This window comes from Salpingoeca rosetta, assembly GCF_000188695.1.
Source record: "Salpingoeca rosetta unplaced genomic scaffold supercont1.16, whole genome shotgun sequence".
In the NCBI taxonomy this organism is placed as follows: Eukaryota; class Choanoflagellata; order Craspedida; family Salpingoecidae; genus Salpingoeca; species Salpingoeca rosetta.
In genome coordinates this window covers 506647-528839 of record NW_004754918.1, presented here as the reverse complement: position 1 = coordinate 528839, position 22193 = coordinate 506647, and the positions used below count along the sequence as shown (strand labels likewise).

The window sequence follows — 22193 nt, the reverse complement described above, 5'->3', positions numbered from 1 at the left end:
AGGCTGAACAAGCAGGAGAAAGAGGGGGGTGTGGATAACACCTTCCCTTACTTTATCTCCATCGACTCGTCGACCTTCACGGTTACCTCACAACTCGCCAAGCAGCTTGACATGGCCACAGCAACACATGGCGACGGGAGTGAGTGAGTGTGTGTGTGTGTATGTGGCGTGTGTGGTATGTGTATGTGTGTGGTGGGTGTGGTGTTTTGTCATGTGACTTGCCTTAAGTCCTGTATCAGAGCATCTGTGATTGTGAGTCCACTTTGTGCGCTTGTGATAGTGTGTGTGTTGTGTGTTGTGTGTCGCAAGGTGGCTGCAATACACGTACACATGTACGCACACGTGTACGCACGCACATGTACGCACACATGTACACACACATACATGTACTTTCATGCACATACATGCACACACGCATGCACGCACGCATGCACCGCCACTGGCATGCAATGACTCACAAGCTCGTGTGTTCTTCTTGCTTTGCGTTTTTGCTGGGCCAGCCTCTGGCTTTGAAGACATCAGCACGGACGAATACGAGGGGTGGATCCAATACCAAATGATGGTGTGCATTCACAATTACTTCAATCGCAAGAAGCTGCACAGCCGCATGATGGTCATCGCCAACGCGCCTGTTTCGAACACGGAGCAGTACAAGATTGACGCTGCGTTTCGTCCGACCGTGTGCGAGCTGCACCACAGCTTTCTGCCTCTTATCATTGAGGTAATGATTGACGTGTGCACCTCTGACTTTTATTGCAATTGCTTGTGCACCAGCCACCACACGATACACACACACAAGCGCACACAGACGCGCAGACGCAAACACACACATGGGAAACACAAATCCTGCTTGCTCACTGCTGTGTCCACCTTGTGTGCATATTGTAGTTGGAGCAGCAGCGTACACAGCGAGCGGCAGCAAAGGAGCAATTGCGTGAATACGCATTGCACGCTATCAAGTGCGTTCCCCACTGGGAGTCTGTGATCAAGGGGCTGATGTACCCCATCGGCATCGCCGTCGCCGGGAACTGTGTTGACGTGTATGGTTTCGTCCTTGGACACAAGACGTTCGCTGGGGGCCAGAAGATGCCAGTCATCAACAGCATCACCCTGACATCCACCACGGTGCGCCTCTGCTAGCATATGGTGTTGTGTTTTTTTTTCCTGTTGTTGTGATGGCTTGCTCCTCTTGCCCCTGACATGCTGCTCTCCTCGTGCGCTGTGGTGTCCCTTTGCTCCGTCGGTGGCGGGCCACATGCTCTCACACACGCTCATGTGTCGCATATCTCCACACGCCTGCTCTCGTGCTTCCTGCTTTGTTGCGGTGTCAGCTGTCCAAGTTCTCCCGTGTGCTGGATGTGCTCTTGTCTGAGCCCCTGCTGGCCTACTACGACTCGCTCTACGCTCGATGCTTTGGAGCCCCTGCCACCACCTCTCCGCCACCGCCGCCATCTCCCCAGTGCGATATCCCACCTGCTCTTGTTGAGCGCATTCGCTTGAGCGGCGATTGCCCCGAGGAACCACAGCAGCCACAGCACCATCAGCAGCACCACCACCACCAGCAGTCACAGCAGCTACAGCAGCAGCAGCAGCAGAAAGACGAGGTCATCTTGGCCAACATGCGCGTGTTCTTCGAGTTTGAAGACATCAATGCAGACGTAAAGATTATTGACGACACTGTGGTGAAGCGTGTGCCTGACGACCAGAACATCGACCATATTCTTCTCATGTGGCGCATCCTGCACCCACGTCACCCGATTCGCGTCATCAACAGCAACACCATCGTCATGCCCTTCCTCGGCAGCGGCAAGTTCACCACGCCAGAGCAGCTGTTGTGTGTGGCAGAGCAGCTCCTGCGGTTGTGTTTCCACTCACTTCCCCACGCCGACGTCAGGAGAGAAAACATCGCGGTGAAGGATGCGACTGCAGCCTTCATCGTCGATGTGGAGAATTTTGGAACGCACACGCCGGACGGGTTCAACTGTTGTCTGCTGGAACGGCATCCTGACTTGTTTTGTCGCTCGGGCGAGGACCGGCTGCCGTTCAAAAGCATCCACGACTTTTACTCACTGGCCATGGCATGGGCTCGCCCCGATTTTGGCGAGAGGTTTGATGTCCGGAGCACGTGCGATCGGTTTGAGGATGCGTGCCGGCGACTTGTTGAATGGCTGCAGCAGAAGAAGCGTGACATGGCGCATAAGGGCGGTGGAAACGCTGATGACGGTGACCACGGACATGATGATGATGAGGAGGAAGGCTGTGAGGTGGACGTGAAGAAGAAGCTGAAGATCCTCAACAAGCTCATCGAAGGAATGCAGAACGCTACCATTCTTTGACTTGTGTTGGTGCAGCCACCCTTGTCTTCTTTGATGGCGGTGGCGGTAACAGGGGATGATGATGACGGTGGTGGTGGTTGAGGTGGTGAAATTGCTGTGTCTGGTGCTTTGTCTGCTGTTGCTTTTGCTAATTTGCTTGTTGTGGTGGGCCAGGCCTCCTTGTGATACTTGTTGTGCGTGCTATGATGGTGTGACTTCCATGAAGCTAAATATGGTATGCGTCTATCCCGTGCATAAAAGAGTGACGTGACATCTGACATGACATGACGTGACACGCCATGACTTCCTTGATCGAAAAGTCTGGATCCTGTGCAGTGTGTTTGGAGATGAAAGACACATTGGTGCCGAAAGGGGGTGAGATGTTTGGAATGGGCGACTTGTGGTGGACTTGCACGAGTGGTGTGAACTCATGTCACAGGTGCGGAGTGGGGGCAGGCGTGTGTGGTCGCGCTTGCCGCGTGTGTGCGGTTTGTGTTGTTTATGTCGGTTCTCAAGACGGGCACGGACAAGCAAATGAAGGAAGCAAAACGGCGGGCTCATGAAGCACACTTAAGATCGGTGAAACGAAAAAGAAGACAGTCATCATCCACTCACTCATGCACATGAAGCAACCAAGCCATCAAATCAAGCCACCAAGCAAGCCACCAAGCAAGCAATCAGCCATCAATTACCACTCGAGCAAGCAATATATGGCACCATCACCAAATCATGAGCACATCGTGCCACCATGCCATCTTCGTCACGCCGTCCACCGCGGTTGCCGCCCTTATCAGGAGAAGAGGCCACTGCACCACTGGCGCCCAAAGGTGAAGCAGATGCACACGCCGAGGATCAGGCCTGCAAGAGACGGGTCCACGCCACTTCCCTGGACAGCCAGGTCGCTTGCCTTGACAAACCCGTCAAGCACGCGCTGGGCTTTCGCGCGACGTCGACGCCGCTCTGCCTGCGCGCATGCAACGGAGGAGAACAGGTGCCGCAGCATATTGGAGTGAGGGAGTGAGTGGTTGAGTGTGGGCGTGATGTTACATGCGCGATTGGCGCTCTGAGTAAAGGGGTATAGCTGCGAGGTACACGTACAACGGCAGCACACAACACACAAGCACGCCAGCAACCAACACGCGCACGTACGCACACGCACACAAGCATGCACACACACGCACACAAGCATGCGCACACACACACGCACACAAGCATGCACCACACACATACACACACACACACACACAAGCACTCATGCTCACCTCCTCCACTTCCTCGGCGATGGGCTGGCCGTTGCAGTTGTAGCAGACGGGTCCGTTCAACTCGGCCTCCTCGTCACTGCAAGCAAGAGAAACACAGTGCCCCACACCATCACACAGCACACCCATGAGCGTTCATCTACGCAAGTCGTTACATCAGCAACTGCACACACATATGCACGTCAATCACACACACACACACATACGCACACACACTACAAACGCAATCACACACACACACACGCACACGCACAATATTGAACTATAGAATCACACAATCACACAGCCGAGTGCATGTTCACTTACGATGAGATGGTGCTGCTTGCACCACCATCACCGCCATTGCCACCAACGGCGTCACCGTCGCCGTCGTCGTCATCACCACTCGCCCACGCCTGCAAGAGCACAGGGCTGCCATTCTCGTCGCTGCTTTTGTCAGCATCATAACGGCCAACGCCGCCACCTTGGTCGAGCGACCACTGAGGCAGGTCGCCCCACTCCACCATGCCCTCCTGTGAACGCGTGCTGCTGCTGCTGCTGCTGCTGCTGCTGCTGTGCTGCAACCTCCGTCACTGATGGCGGTGGTGCAGCCATGTAGTCTGTGGGCAGCGCAAACCAGCGCAGCTTCTGCATGCTCCTGCTCAGCACGACCTTCTGCGGGGGATTGGCGGGAAAACGCGGGAGTGGCTGGCGCGGCGCGAGTTGCTCCGGCGTGAGTGAGACGGGCAGCCTGGCGTTTGGAGCACGCACACTTCAAAGTCACATCACGCACACATTCTTCTTCCGTCTGTGTCATTTCATAGCAAACACGCACTTGAGGTACGCTTGGTCCAGGCATGTACACACGCGCGCACACTGTGTTCTCTCAACTACAGCTGACGGAAGCAGCGAAGAAGAAGCACATGTCAAAATAAAAGGATGCGTTGCGCACAACAAGAAGATAGGAGGAGAGCAGGTCATGCCACTCGACAAACTAGATGTGCACATTCGCTGTACACAGAGAGAGGCAAACACGGACACAGACACAGACACAGACACAGACACACACACACACACACAACCACACACACAGACACAAACAAGCAGACAAACAAACAAACAACACACATAGATCCGCCATCAGAGGTCACTGGAGGCGAGCCTGCGCAGGCCAAAGGTGATGGATGTGGTGCCCGTGTCTTGTAAAGCGGCAACAATCGCCTGCACAGCATCCTTGTGCGTCAACCCGGCAAGCGAGCGGCCGTTCACAAGACACACCTCATCCCCAACTTGCACCTCCTCATCGCCAAGCTCAGCAAAAGCGCCACCAGCCGTCATCTTGTGCACCAGCACACGTCCGCCCGTCTTGGCCACATCACACCCGCCAGCAACAACCAGCCCCAGCGGCTTACTCCCTTTGGCAACCGTCAGCATGCGCATATCACACTCGCCATCGCCGTGCTGTGCATGCGCAAGATCGTCAACACTGCGAGGCGCGCCACCACTCAAGCCCGCCTGAGCACCCGTGCGCTCAGTCGCATCCCTGGTTGCACCACCCAGCGTACCCCCATGTCCCTGTTCTTCTTCGCCCTCCACCACCTCGTCCTCCTCGGTAATGGTTGGTGCCTGGCTCGCCCACTCCTGCGCAATGGCGATGGTGCGGTCCAGAAACGACAGCGACGACGACGCAGAGGTTGTGCTCAGTGCTGCCGCCGACGGACACAACGAAGCAAAACGAGAGCAGGTGCGTGAAAGGTGAGGAATACGAGTGTGTGTGTGTGTTTGTGCTTCGGGTAGATGTGCAAGACGAAGAAGCCTCAAACAAACCAGAGAAGGAACACAAACCCGCACACAAGCACTCACACACACACATGCACACACACACGCACACCCACCCACCCACCCCCCCCCCACCCACACACAAGCATTCACACACACATGCACATGCAAAGCACACACACACACACACACACACACACACACACACACACACACACACACACACACACACACACACACACGCACCTCGTGACGATCGGTCGAAAGTTGGCTTGTTGCGCCGCAACACGACAGAGTCATCAAACGCATCAGCATTGCCCGACATTCTACTCGCTGCTGTTGTTGTTGCTGGCGGCGGCGGGCTGTCAAAGCCGTAAAAGCTCTCACGCTGCTGCTGCAAGAACGAGCGGCGTGCCTCCTCTGCCCTCGCCTCCACATCAACCGCACCGCTGTTGGTGTTGTTGTTGTTGTTGGTGGCGCTGCTGTTGTTGTTGGTGGCGCTGCTGTTGGTGTTGGTGTTGCACCCATCGTGACCAGCACCGCTGGCATGACTGTTGATGCTGCTGTTGTGATTGGAGTTGTTGGCACGATGGTTCGCAGGGTCATTGGCGGTGACTGCAGGGTGGTTGCCACCCGCACCATCACCACCACCACCACCACGGTCACCAACACCTGTACCAGCAGCCCGTCCCTGTGCGTTGGCGTCGGGGATCGTGACGGGCCCGGCGGCAAGTTCTGTCTCGTCGTGGTAGCGGTGCCATGAGCTTGGCGCCGTGTACGACCGCGGCCGCCCCGCTCTCACATCATCACCATCACCATCACCATTACCACCATGGCCAATACCGCCATTGCGCAGCGTGTTAATGGCATCCACGTTGGTTTCGCGTCCAAGCGAGAGCAGGTGCTGTGCCATGAGCGCCTGGTGCGGCCGCGCATGTGTCTGTCCGTCAACCCCTCCGCGAAGGGACTTGTTTGACCACTCACCACCACCGCCGCCACTGCCGCCACGGTGAATGCCATTGCTGACACCACCTCTTCCTCGCCCCTCTTCATAGCCGTCCACACGAGCCAAGTTGCCGTTGTTGCCGTGGGGCGCGCGCGAGTGCAGTGGTGGCGAGGCCGTCACGCCCGTGCAGGAGAGCGCTGTCGTGCGGCTGGGGCTGCTGCTGGACGTCCGCGTCACAATTCGAGACGCGGACGATGATGAGGATGTTGACGTGGTTGTTGTGCCACCACGGACCATCGCCCGCAGCGACTGCCCAATGCTGTTGCTGCTGTTCTTGTTGCCATTGTTCTCAACAGCGATCCACTCTGTTGTGTCCATGACATATCGGTGCCTGATAGTTGCGCGATGGAGTTTACAACAACATCGGCGTTGCACCACGGGTAAGTGTACACGTACGTTTCATGCGCAGTGCGTGTGTCATGTGCGTGCATGTATGCGTGCGTGTATGTATGTGTGAGTGTGTGTGTATGTGTGTGTGTGTGTGCGTGGACGAGATGCAAACTTGTGCGTCAACAAGCGGCATGCCCACCAATAAAATCATCTCCCCTTGAACCTTCCACGCGAAAACAAGCAAGCAACAACGAGAGCAGGGCGTGACTACACCAGGTCACAACGCAACCAAACATCAGCACATCAGCACATGAGCGCATGTCATTGTGAATGGTTGCAACGACACTTGCGCAGCCCAGCGCGTCTCTCACCTGGGCACGTATTTGCCGGGTTTGATTGTCATGAACAGGTGCTCGCTCCCCGTGAGGATTTTCACGGCCTCCGCGTGTGTCAGCAGGTCAAAGTCGACACCATTCACATCGCACAGCTGGTCACCGGGCTGTATGCGCATGTGCATTTGTGCATAGTATGTGCATGTGTTTTTGCGCAAACCTATGAGACTCAGATGAAGAGCGCGCACGTACGCGTAATGTGTGTGTGTGTGTGTGTTCTATCACGCACACGCACACGCACACGCACACGCACACGCACACGCACACGCACACGCACACACGCACGCACACACACACACACACAGAGGTATGGAAGCGTGCAGCTTGCCACAGCAACTCTGCACCACCAGGCAATGCACCCCACCCCCCTCTGCAGACCTTGAGGTTGTGCTGCGCCGCGATGCCGTCCACATCAACGGCGGAGATGTAAATCCCAACACCCTGGTCGTGCCCGCCACAGATGCTGCCCACCACCATCACACGCACGCATGTGCATGTGTGTGAGACGTGTGAGTTGTGTGAGATGTGTGCACACGCGTGCATGTGCATGGCAACATCAGCGCACAAGTCACATTACGCGTTCGTGTACGTGTGCGTGAGCGTGTGTACGTGTGTGTGTGTGTACATGTGTGTCCATGTATTGGCTCACCTCATGCCAATGCCTTTGGGCCCGACTTGGAAGTTGACGCGACGAAGTTCAATATCACCAAGATCGTCTGCACGTTAGCAAGCGTGGCGCAGAGACGTGAACATGAATGTACACGTAAACGCAAATGGTGTGATATGAGGTGTGTGGTGTGAGTGGCGCATGCAACCAATGGACAGTAAGTTCAACCAAACACACACACACGCACGCACACACACCACCACGACCAAATACCGAAACAGCGCTAACTCTCCTCTCTCTATCTCTACGTGTCTGCATTGTGTGACCTGTTGGTCCATGCACGGTGCCGGGCACGGGGCCGGTGGCGACCTTGTCTGAAGAGCAGCCGCACACACACCAGCAGACAGAGTAACGCGTGAGCAGTGGGTGTGTTTGTGCTTGCGTGTGTGGTTGCTTTTTGTGCGTGTGTGTTTGTGTTTGTGTACGCGTACGAATGCGTGCGTATGTGCGTGATGTGACACAAGCTGCCCTTGGAACTTCAGCCAGACGCTGAAGCAGTACTCACACCCACGCACACACACACACACACACACACACACACACACACACGCAGACACACAGAGTCGCACACGCCTGCGGCCTGGAGCCACTCGAACGACTCCTGAACGTTGACTTTATCAGGAACGCGGCCCGTGCTGATGACGACGAGCTTCAGCTTCTTCGTTCCCGTGAACAGCTGCACCGCCTCCTTGTGCTTCAACTAATGGGTGAGAGCGTGAGTGAGTGAGGGCGTGAGTGAGGGCGTGAGTGAGTGAGGGCGTGAGTGAGGGCGTAACTGCGTGCTTGTGATGTTGAAGTGGCAGGCAAGAATAATGTGTTTGCTTCACGTCGCTATCTCGATGGCGCATACTCACCCCTTGCACAGCTGTTCCGTTGACAGAGACAATCTCATCGCCGATGCGCACGCCCGCCCGCGCTGCCGGTCCGCCATTGTCAACCTGTGCAGCAACAACGGAAGGAGGGGGTGGGGATGAGGGCATGGGGCGTTACTTCAAGTCGGCAGGTACACACACACATACACACACACACACACACACACACACACACACACACACACACACAACACAACACAACACACACACACACACACACACACACACACACCGTAGCCCCACCCAACTTCGTCAGTGTATGCGTGCAGGCACGCACCTTGCTGACGTAGAGGCCGACGCCAAACTCAGCCCCGCCGCGCATGTTGAAGCCCAGCGTACCGTATTTGTCACGCTGCACCTTGACGCGTCGCGGCTTTGGGGCTCCGTTTGTTCCCCTGCTGCTCGTGCTGAGCGAGAGCAGGCGTCGCATGGTGGATGTGTGCTTGCTGCGGCTGCTGGCGCTGCTGTCTAGCGTGTACGACCGCCCACGCGACACCGTGCTGTCGCTGCTGATGCTGGTGCCAAGGCTGCCCAGCGTGCTCGTGCGGTCGCTCGCTGTCGTGCTGGTGCTCCCTCGTGCACCCCGCTGGTGGCGGCGGCGACGACCGAGAGACAGCGAGAACCCGCGGCGACGTGGGCTGCCGCTACCGGCGCCGTTGTCTGCGCAATCGTGGGTGTGGACGCGGCTGCTCTGGCTGGTGGTTGGTCGAATGGCGCCCAGCATACCGCCCACACCGCGGCTTGCCTTGAGCCGCTGCGCGAGGTGCCGCTTGAGGGTGGACTGCAGACGCACGCCGTCGCGTGCTGGGATCAGGTCCAGCAGCGGCGGAATCACCTGCGCCCGCAGCTCTCGCGTTGGCAGCACATCAAGCGTCACCTCCGCAAGCTTGTCAAACGATCTACATGACGTGTGTGTTGTTGCGTGTGTGTGTGTGGACGTGTGCGTGTGTGTGTGTGTGTGTTTGTGTGTGTGTGTGTGTGTGTGTTCGTGTGTGTGTGTGTGCGTGCGTCGACGTGTGTGGTGTGAGCTGGTACAGTATTGGGCATGCGGGATCCAACCATGACTGACATGCCGGCAGGCGTCCACACTGTCCTCACACGCACAAAAGCACATCATTCCACAACCCACACCTCTACACCCACAAACAAACAAATACACACACACACACACAAGCATAAGCATTCATACACACATGCACACACACATTCACATTCACATTCATTCACACACATGCACGTGCACAAGCATTCGCACGTGCCGACCTGAGTCTCAGGAAGGCTTGAAGGGCCTCGAGGAGTTGTTGATGTTGATCTGGGTGGATACATTGTTGGCAGGCCATATGGAAGGCGTACACGGCCTCCTGCCTGTGCCTGCTGGGCGATGGTGGCATGTTCCCTGCCACAACCTTTCACAGCGCTTGGTCCTCACTCGCTCGCTTGCTCGCTGCCCTGACAACGGCAACACCAGGCGATGATGAACAAGTGAGACCGAGCGCGAAGGTGGTGGCTGGTATTTGTGATGGAGTTGAGAAGGGTGCCGGGATCCCTCTTTCGTGTGTGTGTGTGTGTGTGTGTGTGGTGATCGTTGTTAACCTGGCGTTGGAAACGTCGGTCGTATGGGGTGGCAGCGATCTTGTGCAAACAAACCAAAGAGGGAGAGAGCACCGAAATACAGCGGCAACCAGCCAAAAAAGCAACCACAATTCAAACAACCAACCATGAAATGCAACAATGCCAAAGGCAGCCTTCTTGCTTGCTTGTCCTTCTTGCTTGCGTGCCTTGCTGCCTTCTTGCTGACCACCACCCTGGCTGCCTTCGCACTTGTCCTTCCTCAGCCACACCCACACACATACGCGCACACGCCAAAACGGGCGTTGTTGGCGTGTTTTGGGTCTGTTTGTTTGTTTGGGGGGTTCGTGCCACACACACAATACACACACGCACGACTGTCAGTTTTTCGCGGACGGCTGGTACGGAGAATTGGTTGGAAATACGCCCAAATTTCTCATCCCGCCCAACACCCGCAACGGACGGCGAGCGAGGAGAGGTTGGTGGTTGTGTCTGCTTCGCCTTGCTTCTTGCTTGTTGCTGTCAGTGGTGAGGTGAGGTGAGGTCGTGAGCATGTGTTTGTACTGTGTTTGTGCTGTGTTTGTGTTTGTGTTGTGCTGTGTGTGTGTGTGTGCCGTGACACGGCAGTGAGTGCTCGCTTGCATCCTTTATGTCCTCGTTTTTTTGTTTTTTTTTTGGTTGTTGTTTTGTTTTGCAGTGGGTTGGTTGTCCGAGCTCACATCATGTGATCTTGTTTCTCTCTCTCGCTCACTCACATAGGACAAGGACAACGGATAGGCATCATGGATGGGGCAGAGCGCGCCGCAGAGGGCGCAGCGCTGCTGAAGAAACTGGCCAGGAAGCGCAACAAGAAGGCCGCAAAGAAGAAGTCCAAGCCAAAGCAAGACAAGCCACCACAGCCACAAGAGCAGCAAGAACCACAGCCACACGAGCAGCAAGAACCTCAATCACAGTCACAAGAGCAACAAGAACCACAGTCACAAGAGCAGCATGAACCACAACCACAGTCACAACACCAGCTCGAGCCACAACCACAACAACCCCACCAGAGTGAGCCACAACTTCCCTACCAGGCCCCAGCAGTTTCTGCGACAGCAAACGATTTCGTGGACAATACTGCTGCCGCTCCTCATGACATTGGGCACGGCCAGCACAACGAGGACAACGGCACGCTTGCCACAGATTCCAGCGATCACACAGCGCCTCAGTCCGCCCCATATGATCAGCAAGAAGGGCAGGATGAGCTCATGTCGTCTCAGCCACTAGACTCCAGCGATCTCACAGCGCTGCTCACGGGGCTTGAGTCTGCGGGAAGCGACGTGCATGACGCGGTACTGGCTGCAGAGCAGCAGGTCACCCAACAGCGTGAACAGATTGACAGACTCAACCAGAACTTGGATGAGCTGAGGAATGAGAACGCCCAGCTGCGCCAGCAGCTTGCCGATGCCGCCAGCACTACAGTCACAAGCGAGCAGCAGCAACAGCAGCGCGTGCATGTGCTGGAGCAAGAAGTGGGCACACTGCAACACAACCTGCACAGTGCACAGGCCGAGCTGGCCGAGGCGCAGAGGGAGGTGGCGGAGCGCGAAAGTGGACGCCTGGAAGCGATTACGCTCCAGCGCGAGCAGCGAGGGGAGATTGAGAGGCTGCAGCAAGAGCTGTCTGAGCTGCGGACAACGCGGACGAAGCGAGAGGAAGACATTGAGCGGGAGCGCTCGGAGCTGCTGGTCAAGGTGGAGGAGTTGCAGGCGCAGAGCGGAGATGTGGAGGCACGGCAGCGAGAGGAGATTGAGAGGCTGCAGCAAGAGCTGTCTGAGCTGCGGACAACGCGGACGAAGCGAGAGGAAGACATTGAGCGGGAGCGCTCGGAGCTGCTGGTCAAGGTGGAGGAGTTGCAGGCGCAGCTGGCATCAGCGGGCGACCTAAACGAGACTGTCCTGCGGCTGACGGGCGAGCGCGATGAAGCCATGTCACGGGCGCGGGAACAAGAGCAGCAGCTGGCTGACCGCGAACAGCAGCTCACACACGCGCAGAAGCAGTTGGCGGACCTGCAGCAGCAGGTGGACACGCTTGCCACTTCGTCCAGCGAGGACGTTGCCCAGTGGCAGGAACGCGTGCAGCAAGAGGAGAGCGAGCACGCCGAAACAAAGCAGCAGCTTGCGCAGGAGCAGCAGCGCGCGCACGACCTCCAGCAGCAGCTGCAGCGCCTGCAATCGTCGCAGCGCGCCGTTGACGAGGGCATGGCGGGCCTGCAGTCGCTCGAGCAGGACATACAGCGGCGCGAGAAGGACGTGCAAGCGCGCGAAGAGAGGCTTGCCTCAGACGAGGAGGCGTTGCGCACGCGCCAGTCACAGCTGAGCGAGCAGGAGCACGCACTCACGCAGCAGCAGCAAGAGCACAGCGAGCAGCGGCGCGCGTTTGAGGAGGAGATGCACCAGGCGCGGGCACACGTGCACGAATTGGAGGAGAGCGTGAAGGCGCGCGAGCGTGCGGTGGAGATGAAGGAGGCTGCTGCTGCTCAGGATGATGAACACGCCAACGCGCAGCTGGCCGACCTGCAGGAGAAGTGTGCACGTGCACAGCAGGAGAAGGAGGAGGTTGAGGAGCGGATGTCCCAGCTGGAGACAAGCCTGCAGCACCAGGTGGTGTCGCTACAGCAGCAGAACAAGGACCAGCAGCAGCGCCTGTCGCAGAGCAGCGAAGAGCACGCACAGGACAAGCTTGCGCTGAAGCAGCTGCGGGAAGAGCTGAACATGGCCAAGGCAGAGCTGGCCGCGGCGCAGGCGCAGGTGCAGGCGCAGTTGGAGGAGCAGGACGCCGACCTCGCACACAGGGCAAAGGAGGTGGAGGAGATGCGCGCAGAGCTTGAGCGGCAGCAGCAGCTGCTCGACGCCGCAAGCGCCAAGGTTGCACAGCGGGAGAAGGAGGCCGAGGAGGAGTGGCGGTCGCTGGGGGAGCAGCAGCACCAGGTGGAGCAGGCCAAGCGAGAGGCAGCCGTCGCCGCAAGCAGGCTGCAGGAGAGGGAAGAGCAGCTGCACGCAAGCGAGCGCACACTTGATGAGATGCGTGCGACGCTGCAGTCGACGGAACAGGCGCTGAGCGCACAGCAGGACGAGCTGGACCAGCGCGAGGAGAGCCTGAAGGAATACGAGGCCAAGATGCGGCAGTCGTGGGCGGAAGCAAACGCCAGTTTGGAGGAGGACCGGGAGGACCTGGACCGCAGGCGCAAGGAGTTGAGCGAAGCACGTGAGTCGCAGCAGCAGCGTGAGGGCGAGCTGTTGCGCCGCCGCTCCGAGCTCGACGACACGGCGGAGAAGCAGCAGCAGCTGGAGATGCAGCTTGCCAGCGAGGTTGAGCGCGTCGAGTCCCTCAAGGCGCAGCTGCAGCAGCAAGAGGAACAGCTGCAGCTGCAGCAGCGCGACGTGCAGGAGGCGCGGGAGGCGCTTGATGCCGACCAGGCTGAACTGGCCAAGGAGAAGGAGCAGGTCCGCAGCCGCGTGGAGACGGCAGAGCGCCGCTGGCAGGACGTGGAGGAGCGGCAGCAGACGCTGGCCGACGCTGAGAAGGCGATGGAGAAGCAGGCGCGGGACGCAGACGAGCGCGCAGCCAACCTCAATGCCCGGCAGCAAGAGCTTGAGGCCGCCATGGAGGAGGTGACGAAGCAGCGGCAGGAGCTGGCGCGGCTGCACGAGGCGGCTGAGGCAGACGTCAGTGCCGTGCAGCGGGAACTGCAGCAGGAACGCACGCGCCTGCGCCAGCTGTCAGAGGAGCTGGACGCCAGGGAGAAGGAACTCGCCGCAGCGCGGGAAGCACATGCGAGCGAAGCAGAGGAGCTTGCACACAAGCAGCGCAAGCTGGCAGACAGGCAGCAGCACCTGCACGCGCGGGAAGCGCAGCTGGTCACGCACGAGAACGAGGCGGCGAGGCGGCAGCACTTGCTGGAGAAGGGCGAGCGGCAGCTGAAGGACAAGTGGGATGACCTGGACGCGCGCACACGCGAGCTGCAGGAAAACCACGAGATGTTCATGAACGACATGACCGTGCGTGAGCACCGCACGCGCGTGGCGCGAAGCGAGCTGGCGAACCAGCAGCGCGCACTCGCGGCGCAGCAGCAAGAGCTGGAGCGTTCACGTGCACAGCTGAAGCAGGATGCCGAGAAGCAGCGAGCGCGGGCAAGCGCACAGCAGCACGACCTCGACGCCCGGTTTGAGGAGCTGGAGCACCAGCGCACAGCCCTGGCACGGCAGCGGCTGCAGGCGGAGCAGCTTGCCGCAGAGAACCACGAACGGCAGATGCAGCTACAGCAGCTGGAGAAGGACCAAGCCAAGATGGACGAGAGCCTGGCTGCGCGCGAGAAGGACGTGGAGGCGCGGGAGGAGCGCATGCGCGAGCAGTCCTCTCGGCTGTCCTCCCAGTCCACAGTGCTGAACGAGCTGCGGCAGCGGCTGGACGAGGAAGAGCGGGCGCTGCAGGAGCGCACGGACGCGTTTGCAAAGGAACAGCAGGAGGCGCGCGACGCCCTCAGCGCAAAGGAGGAACAGCTCAACGCACAGAGCCAGTCCCTGAGCGATGCGCGGGCGCAGGTGGAGAAGCAGCAGCATGCCGTGCGCCAGCAGGCCGCCAAGCTGGTGGAGGACCAGGAGAAGGTGAAGGCGCGGCACAAGGAGGCAGACGAGCGGAGCGCCATGCTTGAGCAGCGGGAGCAGCGCGCGAAGCAGCAGCACGACGCGCGCACGCGCAAGCTCAACGAGCGGGTGACGCAGATTGAGGAGCTTGAGGCGCGGTTACTCGTGCGCACGAAGGAGCTTGAGAAGGCGCAGGCGTACTTTGAGCGGCTGAAGCAGGACCAGGAGCAGCACCTGCGGCAGCAGAAGCGGGCCCTGGAGACACGCGAACGCACCATTGAGGAGAAGCTCAACCACCTGCGCTCGCAGGAGGACCTGTTGCGTAAGCTCGAGGAGCGTGCACAGGCCAAGTTTGCCGGCATGACGCAAGAGCGCGCGGCGCTGGCGGACAGCTGGGGGCGGGAACGGCACGAGCTGCACCAGCTCAAGGAGGAGCTGATTGCATACGAGCAGCGGCTGGAGGCGAGGGAGACGTCGCTGCGTGATCGACAGGAGCAGCAGCGCAAGGAACTGGAGGAGATTGGCAAGCAGCGTGCCGCCGCCAGGGTGGAGCGCACGCAGCTTGAGGAAGCCCGCATAGCACTGCAGCAATCGCAGGACACACAGCAGGAGCGGCAGGAGCTGGAACAGCTGATGCAAGAGGTGACGCAGCAAATCTCCGAGCTGGACACGCAGAAGAAAGAGATGGACAGGCACCACCTGAACATGAAGCGGGCGCTGCTGGTGCTGTCTGAGGCCTTCCCTGACACACGCCTCTCCGACCGCCAGGTTGACGAAGTGACGATTGAAGAGGCGCTGGCGCTTGTTCGCGAGCGCGTAGCTGTGTTGAAGGAGCAGAAGCAGGACGAACAGGCCCGCGCAACGCGGCTGCAGCAGGACGTGCGCACGCTTCAGCAACAGCACAGCAAGAGCAGCAGCATGGGCAGCAGCCGGCGCAGTGATGACGCGGGTGCCAGCAGGCGTGGCGGCACCGCGTCTGATGCTGATGCTGAGGCCGTCCGCCGTGCACTTGAGGAACGGGATCACGCGTTGAAAGAAGCGCAACATCTCCGGCAACGGCTGCAGGAACACGTCAACAACAGCGGCGAGGCGCACCAGGTAGCATGTTGTCGCCACGTTGTCTTGCGTTTGCATGTATGTGTGTGCATGTATTCGTGCATGCGTTCGTGCGTTCGTGCGTTCGTGCGTTTGCTTAACGTGTGCCGCGGTTCATTGTACACCCTGTAAGTGTGTGCATGTGTGCGTGCGTGCATGTGTAACGGTGTTGTTTAAGTTGTTGTTGTTTAAGTTGTTGTTGTTTATTAAGTTGTTGTTGTTTATTAAGTTGTTTAAGTTGTTGTTGTTTAAGTTGTTGTTGTTTAAGTTGTTGTTGTTGTTGTTGTTGTTGTTGTTGTTGTTGTTGTTGTTGTTGTTGTTGTTGTTGATGATGATGATGATGATGATGATGATGATGATGCATGGATGCAAATGCTTGTTGTGCTTCACCACACATCTACCACGCACTGCATGCATGCGTGCACACATGCACACACTCACACGCAACTTCATCACGGCTGCGCGTGCTTAGGGAGAGGCGGCCCTACTGCAGCGAATGCTGAACAGCGAAACGCAGGAGCTGCGCGCTGTTAAGGCGCAGCACGTCAAGGCAGAGACGCGCGCAAAGTCGCTTGAGCAGCAGGTCACGCGCCTGGAGCACGAACTCACGCGTGTGAGGGAGCAGCAGCAGAAACAACAGCAGCAACTGCAACAGCAGCAGGGCGCAGCGAACACGCGCGATCACCAGCAGGGTGACCACCAACATCATCACCACCACCACGCGGGCGATGAGAAGCATGCGCACAAGCTGCGGGAGCTTGAAGAGACGCTTGACGCTGCGTTTGAGGAGCGTGACCAGACGAATCAGCGGATTGAGGTGCTCCACAGCCGTCTGCAGGAGCTTACAGCACGCCACGAGAAGGAGGTCGCCCGCCTCAAGGCTGAGAAACAGGTGCGCGCTCTTGCGTATATGAGGTTGTGCGTGTGTGTGCGTGTGCCTCTGTGTGTGTGTGTGTGTGTGCAGACGACTCGCGTTTGCCCCTCCCCTCTCATTGTGATGTCACACACCTCCAGCCCTCGCTTTGTTCGCGTTCATGTACGTGTATGCGTTGCATGCGTGTGTGCTTTGCTAAGTACATCTCGCCGCTGACTCCAAAACAACGCTTTCTGTCCTCGTTTCCAACCCAACACACACACACACACACACACACACACACACACACACACACACACAATTCGCTTTCGCTTGCAGGACCTGGAGGAAGAAGTCAAGGCGCTGAGCAACAGCGGCAGCAGCAGACGCGCACGTAGAGGACACGGGCACGATGACGACGGCGGCGACAACGATGGTGGTGACCGCGAGCAAGAAGAGGCTGTGCGTCGCTTGTCCACGCACGCAATCACGCTTGAAACGCAGTTGCGCGAGGCGATGGACGAGCGGGAAGAGCTTGGGCGGCAGTTGTCGAGCCAGCAGGCCGAGAACGAAACGCTGCGCGAAAAGTACGACCACCTGCAAGACCGCTACCGGGCAATGGAGGACACCTGTCGCGATTTGTTGCGTGAGCGCGTGGACTCGCAGTCCGCTGCCATCAGCAGCACCCGCGGTAATGGTGGTAACAATAGAGGCTTTGGTGCAAGTGGCTCGCGCTCGCGCCACCAACCCCAGCACCGCCATCTCCTTGACCGGAGCGAGGGGCGTGACAGCTTCGGCAGCCCGCAGAGCCACGACAGCCGTGATGGTGGAAGGGTGAGTGGCGACGAGGATGAGGATGACCAAGCGGTCGACGCAACGACGCGCGGATATCGCCACGCACGCGACGCCGACGTGCGCCACCTGCACACGCAGGCCAGGGCCAGTGGTGGTGGTGGTGGTGGTGTGTCGCACAGCGAGCGCAGCATGGCGAGCGAAGAGCACCAGCTCCTGCGAGGGATTGACAGCGGACTGCTTGACCCAACCCTCAAGGCGCTGCTCAGCTACCGCCGCCCCAACACCACGGCCAAGCAGGCTGCAGCCACGAATGGCGCAGGCGACCTCTACTCATCAACGCCGGGCAGACAGCCATACGCGCACATGCAAACGTACCCGCCAGTGCGTGGCAGTGGCAGTGGCAGCCATGGTCATGGTGATGGCGATGGCGATGATGGTGAGGGCAGCGATGTCCGTCTTGAGCGTCACGGCGCGGCGCTGGCGGCACTCGAGCGAATGCGCTCGCTCACCAGCACGGATGCCTCTGCCACAACACGGACGACGGACGTTGTGACACAAAGCAGTGTGACGTCGCTTCGATGGCAAACGAGCGGTGGTGGGCGGCAGAGCCCCTTCCAGCCGTTCAAGAGCCCAACAGCTCGCTATGGTGATGATGATGATGTTGATGATGATGGTGACGATGATGTTGATGATGGTGACATCAGCCGCCAGCATCAGCTGCTTCGGCAGAACGCTGCAGCCAGGAGTAGCGGTGGCGACAGAAGCGGCGTGGCAGGCCAGGACCACGCACCGTCATCGTCATCAGCGCCAACTGCAACAGCAGCAGCAGCAACCAGCACATCGGGCATCTACGGGTTTGGCAGAGGCGACAGCGGCGACGCATCTGCGCTGTACAGCGACCAGCACCAGCACACCATTCGCGGCACGGCTGAGCTCCTGGACGATCGCTCGTGGGCGCGAAGGAGTGGGGACAATGAGGGCTTCAGTGCTGGCCGCGATGTGTACGACACGTCACCTACCGCGTCATCGGTGCAGTCGTATCACACTGCCGTCTCCCACGCCAACGACTCGCCATCAGAGCTGGACGCCTCTGGCCAGTTTGCCCGACGCAGCAGCGGCAACATCCGCTTTGCCGATGGCGATGGTGATGGTGATGGTGATGGTGATGGCGATGGTGTTGGCAGGTATCGTGGGTCTTGGCGCGGTGGAGGTGGTGATGAGCAAGAGGAGCCGTTGTACTCCTCTGGCGGGCGATCGCATCGCAGCCACCGCAGTGCCTATGGTGGTCACAGTCATGGTGATGGTGATGGTGAAGGGGATGATGGTGATGGTGAGTTTGGGGACGCTGCCAACACAACGTTGACAGCAACGAATGCTGGACGCGGTGCTCGCAGCAGCAGCTACCATGATGGCGGTGATGGGGATGACGATGACGATGGTGCTGGTGATGTGATGGGGGACGCGTCGCACTGGCGTGCCAAGTACGGTGGCGGCCGTCATGCATCAACGGCACGGGCAGGCGACCTCGGTAGCGGGTTGCTGCAGGACTTGGATGCCATGGGCGAGTCCACCTGGCCCAGCACAACACGAACGGTGCCAACAGCACCAACAGCACCACGCCAGCAGCTTCCAGATGCTCACGCGTTTCTGCAGAAGCTGATGCAATCACGGGATGTACACGAATCTTACCCCGCAGAATAGAGAGGTGGTGTGATGGTGCGTGTGAGAGAGTGTGTGTGAGAGTGTGAGAGAGGGGGGATCATAGGTCATGTGCCAGAGTGTGCCAGCGTCTTGTGGTTCTTCTCAGAGAGTGTGTGCATGTGTGTGTGTGTGTTTGTTTTCACGTGCGCAATTGGCATATGCTGGTTGCCAGTGTAATCATATTGTGTGTGTGTGTGTGCTCGCGTGTGTACGTGGTTGGTGTGAAGAGAGATTGGTCGTTACAACATCACATCGTGTGTGTGTGTGTGTGTGTGTGTGTGTGTGTGTGTGTGTGTGTGTGTGTGTGTGCTTCCTTTCCATCTTTGTCTTCTTCTTTCCCTTGATTCTCGTTTTACAATAGACGGTGTCTCACAGCACATCACCTCATTGTAAGTGCACAGGAACAGGGGAGAGGGGGTAGGGAGGAGTGTAACTTCTGGCTCGTTCGTGAACACGTAGTGGCAGAGGGAGTAGGGAGCGGTCGGCAGATACGCACCGAGAGATGGACGACGCCAGCAAACGCTTACACACACAGACACACACAGACACACAGACACAGACACACAGAGACACACGCAGACACACACAGACACAGACACACACACACAGACACACAGACACACAGACACACACACAGACAAACAGCACCTATTTCCGGTCTGGGAGGGCGTTGATGATGTCTGCGAGTGGGCGATAGTCCTCGATTCTGTTGTAAATGTGTGCAGAGATGCGAACATAGAGCTCTCCATTGATGGTCTTCACGGGAACTTCAATGCCGTTGGAATACAGCCAGTTCTGTACCCGCGGACCAGCACCCTCCTGTTGCTGCTGCTGCTGCTGCTGCTGCGAAGGTTTGTCTGTGCTTTGATCCCTTCCACCGTCAACAGCGCCATCACCCCTGCCACCCTCATGACCCTCATCACCACCGTCACCAGTGCCCGTGCTTCCATCTAGCACGTGACGCCGTGTTGCGGCAAGAGCAGCATGGCTGACGTCCTTGTGTGCCGGCAGCGCAACAAGCGCCATGCAGCCGTGCAGGGCCAGGTGACTGGCCGGGTCCTTGGAGGCAACAATGCCGCCTGTTCCCCAGGCGTCGCGGAGGAATGCCGCGGCATCGGCGAGAAGCCCGCGGCTGTATGCGCGCATGCGCCCAACGCCCTGCACGTCCCAGAAGTCGAGCGCCGTGCACAGCGACAGGGTTGGCGCGTAGTCCCGGCAGCCGTCCCACACAAAGTCGCTGGTGAACCCTTGTCCGTGGCCATGCGAGATGATCATGGGCTCAATGGCCGCCTTGTCCTCGTCCCGGCCGGCCCACAGCACGCCCACGCTCTTTGCACTGCACATCCACTTGTGGCAGTTGGCCGCATAGTAGTGCACGCCAGCGGCCTGCAGCTCGCTCATGTCCACGTGCGCCTGCACCAGGCCGTGCGCGCCGTCCACAAGCACGCGCGTGCCGGGGCTGTGCTGTGCAACAAGCTCGGCCAGCTCCGTCAGGGGCAGCTGCAGCGCGGTGTTGGAGGTGATGTGGTCGAACACGGCCAGCGTGGGCAGCTGGTCTGCTGCGCACTGCGACAGGTGGTTGCGCACGAGGTCGAGGATGTCTGCGGGCGAGCTGAGCGGCAGGGGTACACGCAAGGACACGTGTGTGGCGCCCGTGCGCTGCGCGACGTGGTCCACCATCTTCTTGACGGAGCCGTATGCGATGTCGAGGGTGAGGATGCTGTCGCGTGGGGTGAAGCGGCGAGCCATGGACTGCAGGACCGTGTTGAGGGCAGACGTGGCGTTGGGCACAAACACCATGTCTGTTGGCTGCGCCTGCATGAACGAGGCCATACGGTGGATGGTGCGCACAAGCTCAGGGAGGAGCTGCCTGTCGAAGAACCGCAGGGGCTGCTCCTCTTGCTTCTCTCGCCAGGCCTGGGCGTGCTTGAGCACGCAGCGCAGCGACGCACCAAACGCGCCGTGGTTGAGGAAGGCCCAGCGCTCAAAGTCAATCATGAACTGGTCCCGCATGCCGTCCGAGCCGGGCACGCACATGCACACGTCTGGCGGCACTGGTGCGCCCTTAGTCAGCTCTGCGGGCCATTCCGAGGGCGGCACACGCACCAGGTCCTCCACGCTTGGCGTGGCGAAGGACCCAAAGCCAGACCGCAGCCGTCGCCTGCTTGTCTCCTCCTCCTCCCTGGCGCTGTCAGAGCCAGTACTGCTTGTGTGAAAGGACGCCCTTCGTGTCTGTGGGCGTCTGTGGTGTTGATGCGTGCAAGCAGGCGCAGCACTAGCGACCGCACTCCTACAGCCTCTAACTGCACCACCACACCGAGCGACTCCCACCAGCCACTTCATCTTCGTTGCTTTGCTTCCTTCTTCTGCTTTGTTGCTTGCTGGAGCAAGCAGCAGTTTTGGCGGGAAGTCAACAACAGCAGCGGATACCAGTCAGTGGACACGCGTGCTCACCACGACGGCGATGATGGCGCAGAACAAGGAGGCGATGGTGGTGGTGGACGACGACGACGGTGACAGCGAGTGTGACGACGTGGCGCTGCCGCCATCAGGGGTTCTGTTGAAGAACCAAGAACATCAACAACATCAACAACAGCAGCGGCAGCAGGAGCAACAGGAGGCGTTGAGGCACAACGTGACGCTGCAGGATGTTCTCGATTGGGCGCTGTTCCGCAACCACCGCAACTTGGCAGAAGGTACGTGCATGAGAGAGAGAGAGAGTGTGTGTGTGTGCATGTGTGTATGTGTGTGCATGTGTGTGCTTATGAGTGTGTGCATGTGTGTGTGCATGTGTGTGTGCATGTGTGTGTGTTTATGAGTGTGGGGCTCGCCAACATGCGTCGAGAAGCGACAGATGCACGTGCGTGTTCACCAACACAACACAACACAACACAACACACACACACACACACACACACACACACACACACACACACACACACACACACACACACTA

At 58.8% G+C, this 22193-nt stretch overlaps 5 protein-coding genes across 5 annotated transcripts in view; 2 read left to right on the top strand and 3 right to left on the bottom strand.

The window, feature by feature from the left end:
- Positions 1-2586, top strand: part of PTSG_07091 (uncharacterized protein) — a 3834-nt gene extending 1248 nt beyond the window's left edge. The window contains exons 4-7 of the mRNA XM_004992449.1: positions 3-139; positions 501-721; positions 889-1125; positions 1332-2586. Coding sequence (XP_004992506.1) covers positions 3-139; positions 501-721; positions 889-1125; positions 1332-2336 — 1600 coding nt within the window. The 3' untranslated portion in view covers positions 2337-2586. The remainder of the gene's footprint in view (positions 1-2; positions 140-500; positions 722-888; positions 1126-1331) is intronic.
- A 213-nt stretch (positions 2587-2799) lies between these two features.
- Positions 2800-4282, bottom strand: PTSG_07090 (uncharacterized protein). Its single transcript, XM_004992448.1, has 3 exons — positions 3881-4282; positions 3578-3653; positions 2800-3279 (listed from the first exon to the last, which is right to left on the bottom strand). Exons 1-3 carry the CDS (start codon positions 4078-4080, stop codon positions 3106-3108), a joined length of 450 nt encoding a protein of 149 aa, XP_004992505.1. The 5' UTR covers positions 4081-4282; the 3' UTR covers positions 2800-3105.
- A 411-nt stretch (positions 4283-4693) lies between these two features.
- Positions 4694-9990, bottom strand: PTSG_07089 (uncharacterized protein; the record flags this gene model as incomplete). The annotated part of the gene is made up of 10 exons (XM_004992447.1): positions 4694-5259; positions 5579-6669; positions 7040-7167; positions 7439-7523; positions 7710-7776; positions 7994-8041; positions 8277-8427; positions 8582-8665; positions 8877-9498; positions 9863-9990. 10 exons carry the CDS (start codon positions 9988-9990, stop codon positions 4694-4696), a joined length of 2970 nt encoding a protein of 989 aa, XP_004992504.1.
- A 574-nt stretch (positions 9991-10564) lies between these two features.
- Positions 10565-19237, top strand: PTSG_07088 (uncharacterized protein; the record flags this gene model as incomplete). Its single annotated transcript, XM_004992446.1, has 4 exons — positions 10565-10646; positions 10928-15891; positions 16361-16780; positions 17081-19237. The coding sequence occupies exons 2-4, from the start codon at positions 10951-10953 to the stop codon at positions 19235-19237; spliced, it is 7518 nt and encodes a 2505-aa protein (XP_004992503.1). The 5' UTR covers positions 10565-10646; positions 10928-10950.
- Positions 19238-19885: 648 nt separating this feature from the next.
- PTSG_07087 (isopenicillin N-epimerase) lies at positions 19886-21580 on the bottom strand (the record flags this gene model as incomplete). The annotated part of the gene is made up of 2 exons (XM_004992445.1): positions 19886-21440; positions 21555-21580. The coding sequence occupies 2 exons, from the start codon at positions 21578-21580 to the stop codon at positions 19886-19888; spliced, it is 1581 nt and encodes a 526-aa protein (XP_004992502.1).
- Positions 21581-22193: the final 613 nt, after the last annotated feature.

Coding starts and splice junctions, on each gene's coding strand:
- PTSG_07090 (XM_004992448.1), bottom strand. CDS start 4,080: ATGGTGGAGTGGGGCGACCTGCCTCAGTGGTCGCTCGACCAAGGTGGC. Junction 3,654..3,880: donor GCAAGCAGCACCATCTCATC/GTAAGTGAACAT, acceptor TCTTGCTTGCAG/TGACGAGGAGGCCGAGTTGA. Junction 3,280..3,577: donor TCGCCGAGGAAGTGGAGGAG/GTGAGCATGAGT, acceptor GCATGCGCGCAG/GCAGAGCGGCGTCGACGTCG.